General features: G+C 27.3%; 7 protein-coding genes across 7 annotated transcripts; all 7 read left to right on the top strand.

Moving 5' to 3' along the window:
- Positions 1-1,895: 1,895 nt before the first annotated feature.
- OCT59_009394 (uncharacterized protein) lies at positions 1,896-4,392 on the top strand (the record flags this gene model as incomplete). Its single annotated transcript, XM_066133518.1, has 3 exons — positions 1,896-1,938; positions 2,126-4,212; positions 4,291-4,392. The coding sequence occupies 3 exons, from the start codon at positions 1,896-1,898 to the stop codon at positions 4,390-4,392; spliced, it is 2,232 nt and encodes a 743-aa protein (XP_065999951.1).
- Positions 4,393-5,530: 1,138 nt separating this feature from the next.
- On the top strand, positions 5,531-6,528 carry OCT59_009393 (uncharacterized protein). Its single transcript, XM_025320686.2, has 5 exons — positions 5,531-5,587; positions 5,658-5,875; positions 5,959-6,013; positions 6,095-6,163; positions 6,256-6,528. The coding sequence occupies exons 1-5, from the start codon at positions 5,564-5,566 to the stop codon at positions 6,337-6,339; spliced, it is 450 nt and encodes a 149-aa protein (XP_025170824.1). The 5' UTR covers positions 5,531-5,563; the 3' UTR covers positions 6,340-6,528.
- Positions 6,529-6,779: 251 nt separating this feature from the next.
- OCT59_009392 (uncharacterized protein) lies at positions 6,780-7,547 on the top strand (the record flags this gene model as incomplete). The annotated part of the gene is made up of 5 exons (XM_066133517.1): positions 6,780-6,803; positions 6,873-7,093; positions 7,177-7,234; positions 7,312-7,383; positions 7,458-7,547. 5 exons carry the CDS (start codon positions 6,780-6,782, stop codon positions 7,545-7,547), a joined length of 465 nt encoding a protein of 154 aa, XP_065999950.1.
- A 401-nt stretch (positions 7,548-7,948) lies between these two features.
- Positions 7,949-8,745, top strand: OCT59_009391 (uncharacterized protein; the record flags this gene model as incomplete). Its single annotated transcript, XM_025320684.2, has 5 exons — positions 7,949-7,972; positions 8,038-8,258; positions 8,336-8,390; positions 8,463-8,534; positions 8,604-8,745. 5 exons carry the CDS (start codon positions 7,949-7,951, stop codon positions 8,718-8,720), a joined length of 489 nt encoding a protein of 162 aa, XP_025170822.2. The 3' UTR covers positions 8,721-8,745.
- A 2,477-nt stretch (positions 8,746-11,222) lies between these two features.
- On the top strand, positions 11,223-12,692 carry OCT59_009390 (uncharacterized protein; the record flags this gene model as incomplete). Its single annotated transcript, XM_025333609.2, has 1 exon — positions 11,223-12,692. One exon carries the CDS (start codon positions 11,223-11,225, stop codon positions 12,690-12,692), a length of 1,470 nt encoding a protein of 489 aa, XP_025170821.1.
- A 900-nt stretch (positions 12,693-13,592) lies between these two features.
- Positions 13,593-15,603, top strand: OCT59_009389 (uncharacterized protein; the record flags this gene model as incomplete). The annotated part of the gene is made up of 8 exons (XM_066133516.1): positions 13,593-14,060; positions 14,137-14,142; positions 14,319-15,003; positions 15,073-15,090; positions 15,168-15,218; positions 15,308-15,346; positions 15,415-15,495; positions 15,569-15,603. The coding sequence occupies 8 exons, from the start codon at positions 13,593-13,595 to the stop codon at positions 15,601-15,603; spliced, it is 1,383 nt and encodes a 460-aa protein (XP_065999949.1).
- Positions 15,604-18,231: 2,628 nt separating this feature from the next.
- On the top strand, positions 18,232-19,177 carry OCT59_009388 (uncharacterized protein; the record flags this gene model as incomplete). Its single annotated transcript, XM_025332522.1, has 2 exons — positions 18,232-19,030; positions 19,110-19,177. The coding sequence occupies 2 exons, from the start codon at positions 18,232-18,234 to the stop codon at positions 19,175-19,177; spliced, it is 867 nt and encodes a 288-aa protein (XP_025170819.1).
- Between the last annotated feature and the right edge of the window lie 1,323 nt (positions 19,178-20,500).

Genomic DNA, 20,500 nt, shown 5'->3' with positions numbered 1-20,500 from the left:
ATTTTTTTATTTTTATTTTTATTTTTTTTTTTTGACAAAATTATAATCTAATGTACTGGGATATAAATCGTAAATCGATACTCTTTATGATAGTACTTATTCTATTTTTGAAAAGATAAAAAAAAATTCAACTTATGTTATATAAATAAGTAAAAAATATAATATATAATATTATTTTAAATACAGTTTTTATACATTTCTTTTTTTTAAAAAAAAAAAATTACGTATTTTCTAGGATTTCTAAAAATATATTTTAAATGTACAATCAGATCATGATTTTTTAAAAAAGTAAAAAAATTACGGTATTTATCCCCCGTTGTTTCTAATTAATATCCCGCAGTTTTATTTTATTTTTTTTTTTCAAATTAAATTTAACTAAACCAAATTTATAATGGTTTAAAGGGCGTAATAGAAACTAATTAAACATATTTCATATATTATAATGTTGGCAATGTTGGCCCACATATCACACTAATATAACGGCCAAATCAAGTAAAAGGTATTTAAATACAAATTAATTATAACGTGATATTATTCAATGATATACTTATTATACTTATTATACTGGTTCTGAATCACATGAATTATGCAAAATAAAATATTCATTATGAAATTCTACATCCAAAATTATTTTAAAAAGGAAAATTTCTGATTTTTTAATAATTTTCCCTTTTTAAAAATGATTTAAAAATTATTTTAATTAAAAAAAAAAAACTGATTTAAAATAAATATAATCAAATTGATAAGAGAGATTATAAGATTATAAGATTATAAGATTATATTGTTTATATCTTTGTATTCTTTGTATCATCAATTATTATTATTATTTTGATCTCTTCATGCAAACTATGCAAACTACCGCAATTACTTAAATTAATCGTTTGAAAAAAAAAAAAAAAATCTTAAAATTTCGGATAAAATTTTTTTGTAACTACCGCAATTTATACTTACATAATAAATTTAACTGTTAATCGTTTTTTTTTTTAAAAAAAAAAAAAAAAATCTTAAAATTTCGGATAAAATCTTTATATTAAGTATCCGAGATTTTGTTACGATTAACCGTTTAAATTTCTAATAATTTTAATTTAATTTAATTTAATTTTTTTTTTTGACAGGTTAACTGTTAAGTTTTTTTAATTATTTTTTATTTTTAGTTAGTGAAAAAACGATCAACAAGTTCAACCTTGTGATTTTAAAGTAACGAATTAAGAATAAAATTGAATTTCCACAAAAAGTAAACAATTCATAATTTTTTTCAACAACAAAAAAAAAATAATTATATTTTTCTTTTTTTATTTTTTATTGTTTTTTATATTTGTTTTTACTTAGAATGTCAAGTATTAAAAAAGGTTTTTTTTTTTCTCATGGTTTTTAGGCCCCAGTTGTATTAGTTGTATTCAAACAAACAATGCAATACCTGATAATAATAATAAAAAAAATTTGTGACCTTTACAATTAATTACAATGATATATTAAGACAACGATCAAATAAATCTCTTGATTGGTACTCACCTTATAAATTTTTTTGTATTACTGTACATCTGTAAATAAATTAAATTATTTCGAATGCCTCTCACAATTTTTCTTATCTTAACCGAAACCTTTGCGTTTTACTTCATACGCAGAGGAAAAAGATTTTTAGATATTATTCGTTTCGTTCTTTTATTCAATCTTCTTTCCTTTATTATATACCAATAATTCTTTTTTACTTTTCCCCTCCCTCCCCTTATTCTTTTTCATATATCTCGTTTTCCCTAAATTTCTTTTTTATTTTCTTCGTTTTGGACTTTAAATGCTTTATTTTTCGGTAAATATTTATATCTCTTAATAATAATTTTTAAACCATGTAACATTTATGTACGTACTTATTATATTCTTATTTTAAAGTTATAGCAATGTCTTTTGTAAACGTTATTCAGTTACAGAAACGTCAGAAAGGTTAGTATAACTTGTAAAAATTTCTTTTTATTAATGATCTTTTTTAATTTAATCTATTCAAGTATTTTAATTATTAAAAAATTGTTGTTATTTGAAAGTTCGATTATAATAAAAATTCGTAATAAAATAAATATATAATGAAAAAAAACATATATTTTATACTAATTAAATTCTCGTTAAACCACAGCTCCTACTCCTAAAAATACCAATCCTAATGAAGAATTATTAGCTCCTTTTCCTACCTTGCCTCCGGTTATAGACAATAATACAATAAATAATAAAACTCTAGAAAACGCTGTCGCAGAAGGTGATGATGATGGTGTTAATGGGCCTGAAATGCTCGGTGTTGCTGGTGGAGCTCTTGTTGTTATAGTTCTAATTGTAGTATTTATTAGAAGGAAGATAGTTGGAGATGGTAAAAAATCCAGTGATACTGAACGAAGTGGTGATTTTAGATCTCAAAAATTTAGAGATGACCATAATGAACAAGGAAAAAACTCTCCGATAATGATAGATCATAATGTCTCTCAATTTATCAGTACTTCATCCCCGGATTCAAACGACTCACATTTAGGTCCGCCTTCCGTTAATAATAACTTTTACTCTTTACAAAATAATTATCCTGTAGATCAATCATCTAGGGATATATCGCATTCATCTCCTTATTTACCACAACCTTCTAATTCCAAACAAGAAGTTTTATCAAATTCATCAGATTCTTATAGAGGACCATCACTGGATGATGATTCATCTCGTTTATTACAACCACAATTTCCTCCTAATTTCCAACAAAATGATCCATCATATCCATCAGATTCTTATAAAAGATCATCAAAAGATGGCTATTCATCTCCATATTTACCACAATCACATTTCACTCCTAATACTCCTAACACTCCTAACACTCCTAATACATCACCATATTCGCCAAATACGTACCGAGGTCCATCACAAGATGATTATCCGTCACCATATTTATCACCTTACTCTCCTAATACTCCTAACACTCCTAATACACCATCGTATCCTCCAAATACGTACCAAGATGATCCACCGTCACCATATTTATCACAGTCACAGTTAAATTCTAATACTCCTAACACTCCTAATACACCATCATATCCACCGTCACCATATTTACCACAACCACCTTTCACTCCTAATTCTCAGCAAAGAGAACAATCACATCAACCAAATTCGTACGGAAGTCCACAAAATGATCAATCTTACAGGAACTCTCAACATTTTCAACAAGAATATTCTATAGATCCAACTCAAGGAACATTATTATCTCCAGAAAGTCCATATCAACCTCAGCAATACAGAACTCCACCACATTCACCTCATTCTCTTGAAGATTCCTCGCGTTCACCATCATTTTCCAAAAGTGAACCAGTTCCTACAAATGACCAAAATAGTTCTTCAATATCGTATCAGGATACGTTTCCAGTTCCTAACAATATGAGCAATATGAATGAAGATTTTTCAATAATTTCAGAAGCTACTAATAACGAACTTAAAGAATTAGATGATTTGATTGCAAGCGTTATACCTTCCACATTTTCAAAAAATTTTTCGCATATCAGTGATAGCTCGTTTACAAAATTATTAAGTGACATACCTACAACAAATGAAAATTCTAATCGACCAGATAGTCAAGCAAGTAGTATGTATTCAGTTCAACCTACTCATGGGATGAGTCAAATTGAAATTGCACCTGAAAATAACATTTCAAAAGTTCCACCATCGAATCTTAATCATGATCATGATTTACCACAATCAGCTGCCATGAGATACATTGAACCTACGCAATCAAATATGGTTATTGAACGCGTAGATGAACCATCTGGTAAATCCGAAAATCAATTGAATATGACGCAGACAATTACAACTCGGTTCATTCAACCAAGCCAATCAAATATGAAAATCGAAAATGTCGATGGTGATACTGCTTTCCGTTCCGAAATAAGTGAAATAAGTGCTCCTATTATGACAGGGGCCGCGGCTCAAGTAAGTCCTAAACCAAGGTATGATCTTGATGGACTTAAAAGACATGCAGAAAAGATTTTGAATGCAAAAGTAGAAAAGAAAATTGATTTAAATAATGAATCCAATTCTGAAACTAAAAACAATGAGAATGTGGAGAATGATGGTAAAGTTGTACGTAAGAAATCAGTGCGTTTCCGAACGGAACCTAATCAAGAAGAGGCAGTTAAAGGTTCAAATCCGAAAAAATCAATCCTTGTAAACAAAAATGATGCTAAAAAAGTTCAAGTAAGTAATAATTAATATTTAAATTCTTTTTAAGATGAATTAAGAAAAAAAAGCTCACATTTTAATTTTTGATTTAAGAATAATATACAACAATCATCAACACTTGAATCTGAACATGATTCCGGAGATGATTATGATTTTGATATCTCTGGTTATCAAGATGACACAAATGAGGTGTAAAGCTCGGATTCCCCTTTTCTTTAAATAATAAAAAAAATTATAATATATCTTTTCTCTTATTTATTTATTTATTAATTTATAATATTTAATGATATTTTCAAATATATTTAGTACTTGATTTTTATATGTATTTAGTTTTTTTTATTCTCTACACTTTTTATCAATTTATTCAAATTTCACTGTGTGAAAAATATTATAACTTACATTTTATTCAATAGAAAAAAAGGTCTAGATGACGCGTATCATTTATTTTTAACTTGTATCATACATATAGAAATATAAAAAAAAAATTTATGATGATTTTTTATAGCAAGAAAAAAAAAGTTATGTTCGATTGTATAATAATAATTAATAACTGATAAAAAAAAATAAAAAATTAAAAATTGATCACGCAAATAATAATATAAACGCGAGTTTGTGTAACTTCTGGGGTATTTGAACATACCACTGATCTGCATGATCTGCACCATTTATATCAACATTATATCAGAAATCGAGAAATGGAGAAAAGGAGTAAAAGAAAGATATCGCTTATTTAAAAGTGGACTTGATTATTGTAATAATATGCGGATTATTATTTAGGAAACATTGAGGAGACTAATAAATCAATTTAAATACATACTATAAATGTAAGACCACATATGTTAAACATTAGGTAGTACACGGAAAGGAGAAGCATTAACATATGTTTTATTCATGCATTATTGATCCACAACAGGTATTCGTTTTGCCAAGAATAACTCAGCCACACTCGTTTTTGGAATTTTATCATTTCATATACATATATATATATTTTGTTGAGATTAGGTTTGCTTTTTTAAAAATCGAAGCAATAATTCATTTGAATAGTCTGCCAAGAATTTTTAAAAATGAAGTTGGTTGCCAAGATTTTCTCGAAAAAAAAACGACTTTCATATTAATATGATATTATTTATGAATCATACTAAAAAAGAAATATTGCCTTATTTCGTCATTTTAAAGTCAATTTTTAGTTAGATGATTCTTAATAAATACTTGTAAATACTTGTAAATAGTTAAATGATCATCAATAATTAGATTACTTATGACAAAATTTTCCCATGATCCTGCAGACAATCCATGTATATAAATTGAAATACTTTTTCTCTTTCTTCGCTTTCACAATACATTATAATTTTTCATTTACTACATAATGGCAGTCGCACAAGAACATTGGGTAAATATTATCTTTTGATAATTTAATATCTTTCATTTGACTATAAATCTAAAGTTTCCTTAATATTTAGGCAGCAAAATGGGTCAGAGCTTCTGATGGAGAAATTCCACCAAATTCATTCTGGGAAGGAGATCATGCAATCGGTAGAGGTTATTTTAAAGGTGGTTTACATATAGGATATGTAAATCAAAATCGAGGTCTCATTATTGGATGGGGTGGAAAAGAGGAATTTCTTCGTGAGTATGAAGTTTTAACCGGAGATAAATCTCATTTTCATTGGGTTGAATGGTAAAAATTATTTTCAAAATATTGTTTGTTTTAAAAGGAAAAAAGATTTGTTGATTTATTTATTTTTAATTAATCTATTAAAGTTCGGGAGCTTGCCGACCACAATTCTTTATTCCTCTGAAAGGAGGTTACGAAGCTGTAAGTTTTCTTCTTGTCTATCTCATACTCTTTTGATCTACTTTTATTTTCAACTTTTTTTCCTTTTTTTTAAAAAAACAGGACGGTAAAGAATTATATATCGCTAGAACGCATCATAATGGAAAAGATAGGATTGGTAAAGCTGGTCAAGTAAGCCTTTTTTTTTTCTTAATGAAAATTCAATTCGTTTATCATAAGTGAGCTTTTTTTTTAAAAAAAAAAAATTATTTTTTTTTTAATAGCATTTGATCGATGGGATGAATTATGTTACGGATGGACGTGAAATTCCGTGTCATAAATATTCTGTATTTGCATTTAGAACTTAAATTATTTATTATTTGGATGATTGGATCTTTTTTTTTAAAAAAAAATCAAATTTTATAATTTTATTGTAATTTATTATTATTATTTTTTCTTTTTAAATGTTAATACAAATCTTTTTGTAATGTTCACGAAATTATACAAGCGAGAAAAATAAAATAATTTATAACAGCATTTTTTTGTTAAAAAATGGAATAATTTTTTGGATTTCGTCCGAATTTAAAATTAAAAAGAATGGTTGTTTTTTCTTACAAGGATTTTTAAAAGAATCATTATATATATATATACGGAAGGGTATCGAGATTTTGTGGAAAAACAAATATTTGTGTTATTTGTGTTAGTTAAATGATCATCAATATTTTGCAAAAACTTCACATGATACTGCGGAAGAATCACGCCTATAAATTAACGCATTTCCCGATTTTCTTCACATTTTTCACATATCATGTCAGTCGCACAAGATCATTTTGTAAGCAATTATCTTTAATACAATGCTTTCTTTCGGTTATAAATTTAAAATTTTTTTATTATTATTTAGGCAGCAAAATGGGTTGGAGCCTCTGGTGGAGAAATTCCACCAAATTCATTCTTGGAAGGAGATTATGCAATTGGTAGAGGACATTTTAAAGATGGTTTACATATAGGTTATGTTGATAAAGGTCGTGAAGGACTCGTTATTGGATGGGGCGGAAAAGAGGAATTTCTTCGTGAGTATGAAGTTTTAACCGGAGATAAATCTCATTTTCATTGGGTTGAATGGTAGAAATTATTATTATTTTTTTTTTATAATAAACAAAAATTTAATGGAGTTATTTATTTATTTTTTAATCAAATTGTAAAAGTTCAGGAACTTGTCGACCACAATCAAACTTTATTCCTTTGAAAGGAGGACATGAAGCTGTAAGTTTCCTTTTTATTTTTTTTTTATATTTATTTAATCTATTTTTTATTTTCAACTTTTCTCTTTTAATTATTAGGAAACTAATAAAGAATTATATATCGCTAAAGCGGAACATAATGGAAAAATTAGAATTGGTAAAGCTGGTCAAGTAAGTCATGTTTTTTTTACTACATTTATAACAAACGAACTTAAAAATATTTAAAATTTTTTTTTTTTTAACAGCATTTGAACATAATGACTTATTGTTTGGATGGACAAGAAAATTACGTTATGAATTATTTGTACTTGCAATTAAGCCTTATATTATTGTAATATAAAATTTTTTTTTTTGTTAGTTGTAATAGATACATATTTTAAAAAAAGTAATTAATTCTCTCTGAACAAGTTGTGAAAAAAAGTTAAAAAGATTGATGGAATGCTCACGAAATGCATAAAATAATTTGACTGTATATGTAATTTTTTGGAAAATGAAACAATTTATAAGTTACATTGATTTAATGTATTCGTCTGAATTTCTAAAATTAAATAATGTAGTCTGCCAAAGAAATAAGATATGCACAAATATTTTTATTTAACAAAACAGTAGGTTACATAAGATATTCACAATATTTGAGGTTAGACGATGTTTATAAAAATTCACATGATCTTACAGACGACGTATAAATTGAAGTACTGTACTCCACACTTTTCTCTTATCTAATTTTTCACGTATCATGGAATTTGCACAAGAACACTCTGTAAGCATTATTTTTAATATAGTGCTTTCTTTCGGTTATAAATCTAAAATTTATTTGTCATTTAGGCAGCAAATTGGGTTAAAGCTTCTGGTGGAAAAGTTCCTCCAATTTCATTCTGGGAAGGAGATTATGCAATTGGTAGGGGACATTTTAAAGGTGGAATACATATAGGATATGTAGATAAAGATCGGAAAGGTCTCGTAATTTCATGGGGTGGTAAAGAAGAAATTCTTCGTGATTATGAAGTTTTAACCGGAGACAAATCTTATTTTCATTGGGTTGAACGGTAAAATTATCTTCAAAAACTGTTATAATAAAGTGATTTAAGTTAATGTTTATTTAATTTATTTATTAATTGTAAAGTTCGGGAACTTGCAATCCACAATCATTCACTCCCCTAAAAGGAGGACATGAAGCCGTAAGTTCTATTTCATATTCGTTTGGTCTGTTTTTGTTTAAAAATTTTTCTCTTTTAATCCTTTAAAAATAGAACAAAAATGAAGAATTATATATCGCTAAAATGGAACATAATGGAAAAATCAGAATTGGTAAAGTTGGACCAGTAAGTCATGTTTTTTTTACTACATTTATAACAAACGAACTTCCTGAATAAAAAAATTTTTTCTTAAAGGATTGGCAATCAATGGCTTACGGTTTGGATGGAGTTGAATATGCGGCTAGTAATTATTTTGTACTTGCAATTAAGAATAATTCGAGACAAATGGATCCATTACTTGAAATTAATTAAATTGCAATAAAAACTTTCTGAACAGATTTGAACAGATTTGAATCACTTTTTTTTTTTTTGAAAAAGGGCGAGAAAATTAAAAATTAAGACTATATACGCATTTTTCGGCAAAACTAAATATAACATTAATTTAGGGATTCGTCCGAATTTAAATTAAAAGATTAGTTACTTTTAAATTTGAATTGTGATTCGTTCAATAATGAATAATCTAAAAGATTTTTCTCGAAATAAAAGATACCTTATTAAAACAAACATTCGATATTTTAAGGCTGATCAAAATGTTGAACATATATATATAGGTGAAATCACGTCTATAAATTGAAATACTCGCATTTTCACATATCATGGCACTATTCATGACAATTGCGCAAGAGCATAAGGCAACCCTTATCTTTCGATTATTTCATCCCGCTATAAATCTGAAATTTGTTATTTGTCAGCAAAATTGAGTTGAAGCTTGCTATTGGAAAAGTTCTTCCAATTTCATTTGGGAAGGAGATCATGCAATTGGTAAGGGACATAGGATATGTAGATCAAGATCGCTATGTCATGGGCGGGAGAAGAAAGAAGAATTAAACCGGTAACCGGAGACAAATCTTATTTTCATTTTGTTGAATGATAAAAATTACAAAAATTATTTTTAAAATTGTTTATTTAGTAAAAAAAAAAAAATTTGTTGATTTATTTATTTGTTAATTGTAAAGTTCGGAGCTTTCAAACCACGATCTTTTATTTCTCTGAAAGGTGGGCATAAAGTTCGGGAGCTTTTAAACCACAATCCTTTATTTCTCTGAAAGGTGGCCACGAAGCCGTAAGTTTTCTGCATTCATCCTTTTGATTTAACTTTCTTCCTTTAGATGAAAGGACGATAAAGAATAATATATCGCTAAAACGGAAAAGTTAGAGTTGGTAAAGTTGGTCCAGTAAGTTTTTTTTTTTTTGCTACAGTTCTTTTTCATTTATAACAAGCGAACTTAAAAAAATTAAATATTTTTTTTTTCAACAGCATTTGCCCAGAGAAATACACTACGGTACGGTTTTGATGGGCGTGAAATTCTGGTTAATAATTATTTTGTATTTGCACTTAATCCTTAAATTTCATTATTATTCAATTCTTAACAATTTGATTAAAAAATTTTGTGTTGTGGCGCAATATATCCAATTAAAATGTGAGAACCCTCTGAACAGATTCGAACCACTTTTCTTATTGAAAAAAAGGCAAAATCCTCTAAAAAAGTTCTACATTATTATTTTGCACGGGAATGCTCACGAAATACATGAGAAAATATAAATAATTTATGAACTGTATGTGCAATTGTCGGTAAAGGAAAATATTTACTAATTTAATAGTTATATATGGTTTAGTATGATTGTGGGATTCGGTTCGCAGTAATAAAATATGTTCACGTGACTTAAATTTAATAAAGGTTAAAATACCAGAATTTCTTTCTTATAGACTTTTAATTAATTATAAATCAAGACGTCTCAAAAAATACAGATTTATACATCTCCAAGAATACTTCAATGAACACCATGGCATTTTTTCCTCCCAATCAACATTTTTATTATTGAACTTAATAACTTTTCTAGCAAATATTGTAAAAAAGAAAGATCTAAAAGACGAATCCAGTTTGATGTTGAATAACTTTCGACATAAAATAACAAAAAAATAGATATTTTAGCAATAATAAATTTATGCTATTTTTCAAGTATGTTTTTTCTTTTCCTTACAAATAATCTACCGTCAAAGTTTCTTTTTCTTTTTCAGTGATGATTTATAGAATATAATTGCTGAAACATTCATCTATACTAATTTCTCCATGATTACATGATTACATTGCGCATTTTGTGATAAATCTTCATGACTTGTTTGTTTTTTCAAAAAAAATTTTTTTTTTTTTTTCCAAGCACAGAAACGCAGAAACGCAACAACCATTCCTGTGCTTTTTATAATCACCACGCATTGCATAAATTGTCATTCCATAATTACTAATTTTGGACTAGTGTGAAATTATTTAAAGAGCGGCGTCATCGCTTCTATTTTTATAAACCAATCAAAGGAATAATCAAGACTGTTCTCGAACACAATTGATCGACAAGTTTAAAAATAGAGGTTGAGGCTGAATTTCTAAAAATATTTCGGCGATTTCTTGATTTGGTTCGATTGCGTCGACATTATTGAACCTAACTAAAGTATATAAAATGATATATTAATGAAATTTTACATTCCGATCAAAAAAAATTTTTTTTTTTTATGCAAAGTACCGATAATAAGTTATAAAAATTTCATAAGTAAGCATTTTATTTATTTTATTTATAATATTAGAAAAAAATAAACAGAAAATAATTTTTTTTTTTTTAATAAAAATATTTTTTATCTTGACCTATTATTATTATTATATTATTACTATTATTATTTTTAAAAAAAAAACTTATAGTAATTAATTTTACATTTTATATATTAGACGATCATAAAACTATTGTATATAAGATTAACCAAAAATGTCGATAAAGCTTCCTGTAGAGTGCCTCATCGAGATCTTTGAATTTATAATTCAACAAAATTTTGATTACTATACGTTACGTTCATGTTCATTGGTGAATCGACAATGGTGCGCAGTAGCAATTCCCATGCTTTGGGAAGAACCATTAATGAATCTTCAACAACACGAGTTGGCTCACGAAAAGATTTGTATGCTCATCACAACTTACATAATGTGCCTAAGTGATGAAGCAAAAATAATTCTTTCTAAATGTGGAGTAAAAATGACGCCGACACTAAAAAGAAGAGCTACCTTCAATTATGCATCGTATTTACGACATTTGGATAATGTAATATTGTTTGATGCAACGGAAATGTGGATCGGAAGTTGTAATACAACACCATCAGAGGAACAATGTTTTATTCCAATATTTCAAACTTATCAATTGCTTGAACAATTATATAATAATTTTATAGAAAGTTGTGATAATTTAAAACAACTTAATTTGAGAAGATCGGATCAAGTAAAGAGTCTCTCGGATTCATTTTTAAGACTTCATTTTTTTCCTGGGGCGGAAAAATCTTTGTCATGGCTTAACGAATTTTCATTTGATGGATGTATAGAACCGGAAATTTTCTTTCAAGCATCTAAAATTAGTTATAATATTCAACATTTACGAATTAATTGTGTTTGTATTGATAACAAAGGATTGGCAGAATTAATTCAAGTTCAACGAAAACCGTTACTTAGCTTATCAATAGAAACTACTACTACAAAATTTCAATTTCCGATTATTGAAAATTCTTTAAAGCATAAAATTAATTTTCTTACATCATTATCTCTTCATAGAATGTTTTCAATGGATATTTTTTCAAACTGTAATAATTTAGAAAAACTAGCAATAACTCATGTGGAACCTTTTGGCAAAGATCTTATGGAAAATTTTGTTAATTCTAAGTTTCGAAAATTACGTGAACTTCAACTTCAATTAGATTTTCCTTATCTTTATCAGATATCAACCTTGATTAAGAATACGGGTGGAAGTTTAACAAGTATATATTTATATTGGATAACGCCACAAGATACAAATAATTTCTCATTATTAATCTCCACAATAATCATGTATTGTCCTAATCTTACAGAATACCTTGGGTCTTATGCAAATGTAGTTATTAATTATTTTTTACCTTTATTCTTTCAAAAATGTTCAAAGTTGGAATATTTTTATATATTTAATAATGTTAATGGTTCACTATGTTATGACATAAGTAACGTAATGAAAGCAATTAGTAAGAATATACCAAAAAATTTGAAAATGATGTGGTTATCCGAAAATTGGTCTTGTAATACTGAAGCATTGAATTTATTCTTGGAAGGTTGTGAAAAAAGATTAAGTAAACCTTTATTATTTTCTATTTGTAATAGAACACGTCAACATGATGAAATTATTGAGAGATATATTTTTAAAAATGTTTTAGCCAATAATTGAAAAAATTTTTTAATCTTTATTATTATTATTAATATAATACTTAATTTTAGTATTTATTTTATAATTTATAATTTATCAAATTTTATTACGAGCAATAAAAAATCAAAAAAATTGTTCTCCAAAGTTGTATATATAATAATCATATTTTTTTAATAATTCAGTAATAATTTTTTTTTTTCAATAAAATTCAGTGGCGTGATTATCCTTTTGATTCGTGAGTTCGATCTTTAATTGCTTTTAAAACCTTAATTCTGGCCGGCATTAAAGTATATTATGTGCTAATTCTGGCCAAAATGGAAATCTGTCGGGTAATCAGTTATAAAATTACTGTATGTAATTAATAAAATTATAATAATGAATACTTAATAGCCAAAATATATATAATTCTAATCTCAAAATAGGATACTACGTCAATAATTGTGTAATTAAAAAATACACATGCTAACTTATCAAATAACATTTCATAGTCGAGCGAACAGATTATTTCCGCATTTGATTATAAAATTTATATCACCTTGTTAATTTTCTCGCCAAAATTTCATCATGTCACTGATGTCACGTGACATTATTTATCGCTGCATAAAGTGTAAATTACGTAATTTCAGTATGCATCGAATGTTCGATGGAATACGTTTTCAAAGTTTCAGTATGCATCGAATGATTCGATGGAATACGATTTCGGAGTTCCTGAAACACGATATTCAAAACATACCAGAAAAAGTTGAATGTTAAATATATTAAGTTTGATTTTTTCTAAAAAAGATATATTCATTTAATCGGAATTTTTTATATTCGAATAAAGAATTCTTTAAAGTTTATTTTATTATATGGAAAAAAAGTATATATAAACACAGGATTTTTATTTTGGTTTCTCTAAATTAATTTTAAAACGGAAAAATTATGGACCAACAATCTAACTATAAATTAAAAACCGACTTTTTAATATCGAGTGATGTACCTTTAAATCATCCGACACAAACAACACCTAAATCAATATTTAAGAAATGTAATGAATGTAAACGAAGAAGAAAAGTTTTCAATGAAACCGATCAGATTTGTTACCAATGTTATAAAGCAAAAAAAATTCCGTTAAGTGGAAATAAAGTTATTGATGATTTTATAAAGTTCACGTTAACTAATTACTGTAAAAAAGAGGGGGGAATGGAATTTGTTCCTTATGAAAAATTTAAGGATATAGAATTTATTGCCGAAGGAGGATTTAGCAGAATTTATAAGGCTACTTGGATTGATGGTCCAATAATTAATTGGGATAAAAAAAATCAAAAGTATGATTATTATGGTAAAATGAAAGTTGCACTTAAGGAACTTAATAATTCCGAGAACATAAATTCTAGGGAGCTAAATGAGGTACAGTATTTCATATAAATTTAAATTATTAATTTTTTATACAAGTCAATAAATAATTGAATTTATTTTTTTTTAGCTCAAGGTATATTACGATTTCGTTTCAAAATGGAAACTTCATGAAGTTAATAAAGTGGATCGCATAAAAAAAAAGATTATTATGTGAACATTAGTGACTATAATGATATCAACATATGCTATGGAATTACCCAAAATCCTATTACCAAAAATTTTATGATAATTACAAGATATTATAATAAGGGAGATCTAGCACATTATATAGCTGATAACTTTTTTAATTATTCTTGGGAAGACAAGCTATGTATTTTGCGAAATATTGCATCGGGACTTGAGAATATTCATGATGCAAATATAATCCACAAAGATTATCATAGTGGAAATATTTTTGTTGAAGCTTCTTATTCAGCAACAACAGGTGATTTAGGATTAAGTAAATCAGCAATTGAATCATTGGATGATGAAAATGAGATATATGGAATTATTCCTTATGTTGCTCCAGAGGTTCTTCAAGGACAAAAATATACTAAAGCTTCAGATATATATAGTTTTGGTATGATTATGTGGGAATTAATGACAGGTAGAAGACCTTTTTGGGATAAAAATCATGACGCAGAACTTATTATCGAAATATGTGATGGAGTTCGTCCTCCAATTGTTACAAATGCACCTGAAGGTTATGTTGAATTGATTAAAGAATGTTGGCACTCTGATTCAAATAAAAGACCAACAGCTAATGATCTCTCTAATATTTTTAGCTATAATGGTAAATTAGATTATTATAAAGAATATAGTAACTACCCAACTAAAATTATAAAGTCACCAGATATTGGACCTATAGTAAATAATCCAAATGCCGTCTATAAAAGCAGGCCATTAAGTGCAATGGTAAAATCTGCAGAATCAACCAGAAGTTTAAAGATTCAAAGTAAGAATTATTTTACTAATTGCATTATTTAAAAAAAGATGTAAAGTAACATGTTTATTTTATTTTTAGGATATAAATCTTTTAATGGTATCTTTTATTTAAATTTAATAATCGGGTTTTATTGTTAATATTAAATACTAATAATCTTACAAAACACTTTTAAGAGGGTAAAAGAATGATTAATGATAATTCGATTGAAGACACTGGAAATAGTGGTAAAAAAAAAATCATTAAACTACTAATAAGTTAATTGATCATATTTTTTATAATTATTTTTTTTTTATTATTAAAAAAATTATTTTAGATAAAATCATTAAAAAAATTAAATTAAACAAAAACGATGGTAAATTTATTTTTGCGCGGTTTTATTTGTTTTAATATCGTAATTTAACCAAATTTTATCTCCTTTAGATTATTTGTCAAAAGAACTTGAATTTGACATTGATAATAATAATATTAATATTAGCAAATTTAACAAATTTAACAACAGTGGTAAGTAATAGTATTACGATCCGTAACAATTACTAGTAATTAAATTGCTAATTTTCATTTAAAATATGTGTAGATTATTCTACCAAAGAAATCGGTTTTGACATTTAGTTATTGATGATGTTTTGGATTAATTACTTTCACATTTAATTATTATTAGTTTTTATTTTTACATTTATATATATAAAACTGTATTTACAATAATAAAAACTAAAGAATTTATCTTTATTAAAAAAAAATGATTAGAGTAATTAATCACGACTATTACAGTAAAAGTTTAATGGAAATTTAATATACTAACACAAATATCTTTTTTGGAAATTTCCAATGGCTTTTTATTAAAAATTTATTGATATCGAGATTAGACTGTGATTTTGTCTATTTAATATTAATTATTATTTTTTATTGCCCATTATTTTTGAAATACTGTAATTTAACCGATTCCCGCACATACATATCATAAATAAAGATTATCTTTGTGCAAATTTGGACTTTAAACGCACCTACAAAATTGATAAAATAATTGAGTTAAAAAGCATTGTTTCATTCCTCTAAATAAACCAACCTAATCCTAACCCTAATCCTAACCCTAACGCAACTCCAAATCTAATGCTTCTATAACTAAACACTTACCCTATTAAATTCAATGTCATACATCTAGTTCAAAACTTCATTACTTCTTTTTTTCGATTTTGATTCATTGGACAAGTAGCGTGATTGTGACCATTCTTACTGCATAAGCACATTGCTTCATTGGGTTGAGTTGAAAGTTTGTAAAGGTCCCTTAAACCTCGCAGTTCCAGGTGGTCTTCCTTTAGGACGTCGAATTATAGGATTTCCAATTGGAATAACATTTTCTTGATCTACTTCTTACTCATCTATATTATGGTTTGATCCAGATTGTAAATTTAATGCTTCCCTATTTTTTTTTGTTAATATACTCTTCAAGTAAAATAATAAAAGATTCGTTACAACTCTTGCAAGCAATCTGCTTAGCTTGATTAGTCAATTCCCGTATATTAACATAATATAATTGCTGTTTTTTAAGAGAAACATATTGATTACCATTAAAGTTAAAATTATCATCTGTCATCCGGTAGTAAAATCATTGGTAAAAAATTCATCATCGCTTGAAAAAGAATCTGAATCACTCATATTAGTTATTAGAAGGGTAAAGAAAGTAAAGAATAGTATTTGATGAAAAAAGGGAAGGAAAGAGCGAAGAAGAGAGTATGTGGGAATAAAAATAGTTTAATTGTTGATCAAAATAGTCTAAAAGGTTACTGCGTTATCAAAAAACTATGCATGGGACAATTGGGACATCAGATCGTGTATCCATTAAAATAATTTTAATATTTTTTTTATCATGTACATGAAAAAAAAACTGCGCATGGGTGCATTATAAGCATGGTGCATAAAATACAAATTCTCTAAAAAAAATATATGGAAAAAATTATATAAAAAAAATATAGATAATGGAAAATTAAAAATATTTGAAAAATAATTTTTGGTTTTAGAAAAAACAAACCCGAAAAAGGAAAAAAAAATTGGTTTAAAAAATTGGTTTAAAAAAAAATAAATAAAAAAAATGGGTTGAAAAAAAACAAATAAAAAAAAATGGGTTGAAAAAAATTTTTTTTTATAAAAGATCGGAAGAGGACCGGAAATGAAATTTATATAAAGTAATTTTAGTAGTTACATTAGCTAGGTCTTATTTAGTGTAGGTTTCAATATAAATCTAATAGAAAATAGATACTTTGTTGACAAAATGTATGTATGTACTAATAAAGTCCGTTAAAAAAAAAAAAAAAAAATATTAAGGGTAAAAGTATTAGTAAAAAAATCCCAAATTTATCAATAAGAAAAAAAGAAACGAAAAAAAGGGTGCTTTTCGTATGATTTTATAATTTCAACCAGAATTAAATTATAATTCTGACCAGTATTATTCTATAATTTCGGCCGGAATTAAATTATTAATTTGAACCGTTGCAGCACCGATCCGATCACCTGATCCAAACCAAAATAGTAAAAAAGCCAACCCGAAAAAAGAAAAGAAGTTTAAAAAACTGAAAAAAAAATTTGTAGGGAGGGACAAAGAGAAAAATCGGATTGAAAAAGAAACCGAAAAGGAAAAGGAAAAAGAAAATAAAAAAAATTCGAAAAATTTGGGGAAAAGAATAAGGATAAAGAAAGAAATTGGTCTAAAAAAAAGATAAAAAAAATAATATGTCTTAAAAGACAAAAACAATAGGATTATTTAATAAAGAAAAAAATAATAATTTTTCGGTTTTGGAAAAAAAACCAAATCTAAATGAAAAAAGACAAAAAAAAAAGAAAGAGGAAAAAAAAATGAAAAATTTTTAAAAAAGAAAAAAAAAGGAAACAAAAAGATTTTTCGAAAGAGAAATGACGAAATTTGAAAAAAGAAAGAACCCAAAGTAAAAGATCGGTTCAAGAAAAAATAAAAAAAAAGGGGAACTGAAAAAATTGAAAAAAAATAAACCGAAATTGCAACGTGACTTGCCGATCAAGCGTCAAAATTAATTTATACAGGCTAATCTAAACGTTAGTCACACAAGATTAATTATTAAGCGAGAATTAATATGTCAGTCTAATAAAATGACTAATAAATCAACATCACTATGAGTCTATGACGTATATTAATCATTAATCAGTACTTAAAGGGTTAAAGATCAGCCCGATTACCAATTTCTTTTCCATTTTCCATCCGTCCAAAAGATGGAGTCTTCAAATGCAAGTGGCATACCTCAAGGAAAATTTGAACCGTCTAGCGAGGACTATTGCAGCATTGCAACCGATAAACAGGCACCAGCCTGTAGTAATAAATTTAACGTATACTGTCAGAGAGAAGATTGCCAGATACATGTTTGGTGTGTCAGTTCGTTGCGGGCCGGGGTTGAAGAACAAATATGCACTCGAAATGAGATTGGAAAGTATGAAGATATTGGAGAGTTGCCAGGATTTTGTACTAACAGAAGAGCAATTAAAGAGTTGCAAACATCAATTGGGGAATTGCGCAGAGTGTGCGTATTGGGAGATGCTGAGTGGACGGGAGAAGAATACCGAACGAAAGCGTGTAATTTTGTACACGCGATGTATATATATGGAAACGATGTTAGTGAAAGATCCATGTTCATGGTGCCAGAAGCTAGCGGACGAGTTGGATCGAAAGGACTGGGCCGTAATTTGTCCATGGTAGTTGATACGTTTGTTGATGAATCCGTCCGTCGCAATATAGCATCATCTATTTGTTGTGATTTATCCACCAATAGCAGTGATCCAGAAAAGCTTGGCTATTACTATGAATGCGTTGCAGAATTTGGATTTAACCATATTATTGTAATTGGAGAGATGTTATACGGGTTGCTCTTTTTAGATTGCTACGGACGAGTTTTTCAATGGGAGAATATGGAACAGGTATTATGGCCAGTAGGGGATTCATTAGAAGATGTGAAGTCACATGAAGATCTTGTAGTATGGACTGTAGAAGATGGTATCGTGTATGAAGAATCTATAGGTATGTCCAGAAGCACCACAAGCATTATTATAATGGGAGTAAAGATGTGGGATTTTTTTATTAACTTTCTTCTTTTTAGATTCTTTAAAACCAAGAAAAACAAAAGGCACAAAAAACAATCGCTCAAAGAAGAAGAAGAAAAGATAACGGAATCAAAGATGACTTTGTAATATGAGCTAGAAAAGATATTGTTTAAAGATTAGAAGATTTATCTAAATTCTTTATCTAAACAAAAATATTATAAATAATATCTGCTATTTTTTACATTGTAATAATACTATATCTATAACAAGAATAATATAATATCTGCTTGTAATTGCTAAATATAAATTTAATTTCCCTACTCAAATTATCGAAGTGAAATATTTGGACTTGAAAAATTGGAATATGCAATTCAGAAAAGTTTATTGTGATCTACTTCTCGTACGCCTTTAAGCTATACATTATCCTGACATTAGCAGTAATTCCTGGCCGAAAGAACTATTCCTGACGAAAGAACCGAAATGAATAATTACTTATCCGGTCATAAGCCAGCTAGACCAGTTTCCGAACACGCTATACTTTATAAACCAACGATTGTATCCAAAACCTTCTTCATACCATGACACAATGTTTGATATACCTCAAGACCTTTATCTAGAGATGCGATCTGAAATCCGAAAATTCGGATCATTCATCAATCCATCCGGATTAAACGGATAATGGATCATCCGGACGAATTTAGGATTAGTCCGTTTAATCAGTTTAAACATGCAGTGAACGTACAGAGTAGCTCATTGACGAATCTAATGAGCATTGGATCATCCTTCTACGATCACTGGTTGCCGAGATGTTTAGCAAAACGTCAAGAATCGGCATTTCATTTTACGACAGAAATAACGGATAAAACTTTTTATAGGGATGAAAGGAAATGGGAGAACGAAAAGGGAAGGGGACAGATATACCTTCGCCAAAATTTCACAATTAAAGTATGTGTGATGTTATTCATACAGGCTCTATCTTTGATATTATTTCATTCGATCTTCAATAATTGATTGCCTTAAATTCATTTTTACATTTTTGGAATTTAAACGTTATTCTTTACCAAATTCTCAAACCATGAAATAGATTATTATCAAGCCGTTAAATCAAAAAAATAAATTTCTTTTTAGATACGTGTCTGGAAAATTAAAAAGATCTTGAACTTTCATTTAATTAATATAAAATAGAAAATTAAGTTTATTTCGATAAAAAAATATTTTTTTATTGACCTTTCCGAAGTTCAAAGATACAAATATTTAAATACGTAATCATTTATTAACTAAAGTACTAAACAACTATTCTCTTTGGAATTCGATTTAATGTTGTAGTTTGTACGACTTTCAATATGGTAATGATTTTTAATTTGGTTATAGTGAAATTCTGAAAATATGAAGTTACCATTTAGAGGTAAACTACTAAATATTTTGAAACACAAAATTTGGATTCATT

The sequence above is a fragment of the Rhizophagus irregularis genome, chromosome 17 (genome assembly GCF_026210795.1).
Source record: "Rhizophagus irregularis chromosome 17, complete sequence".
NCBI lineage: Eukaryota > Fungi > Glomeromycota > Glomeromycetes > Glomerales > Glomeraceae > Rhizophagus > Rhizophagus irregularis.
Note: the sequence above shows the minus strand (reverse complement) of the source record. Positions and strands in the feature narration are given on the sequence as shown.

What these genes read in the sequence shown, in the direction of transcription:
- OCT59_009393 (XM_025320686.2), top strand. Translation starts at nt 5,564, where the DNA reads ATGGCAGTCGCACAAGAACATTGG. An exon ending in CATTTTCATTGGGTTGAATG is followed by an intron (nt 5,876 to 5,958) that starts GTAAAAATTATT and finishes AATCTATTAAAG; the next exon opens with TTCGGGAGCTTGCCGACCAC. An exon ending in TGAAAGGAGGTTACGAAGCT is followed by an intron (nt 6,014 to 6,094) that starts GTAAGTTTTCTT and finishes TTAAAAAAACAG; the next exon opens with GACGGTAAAGAATTATATAT.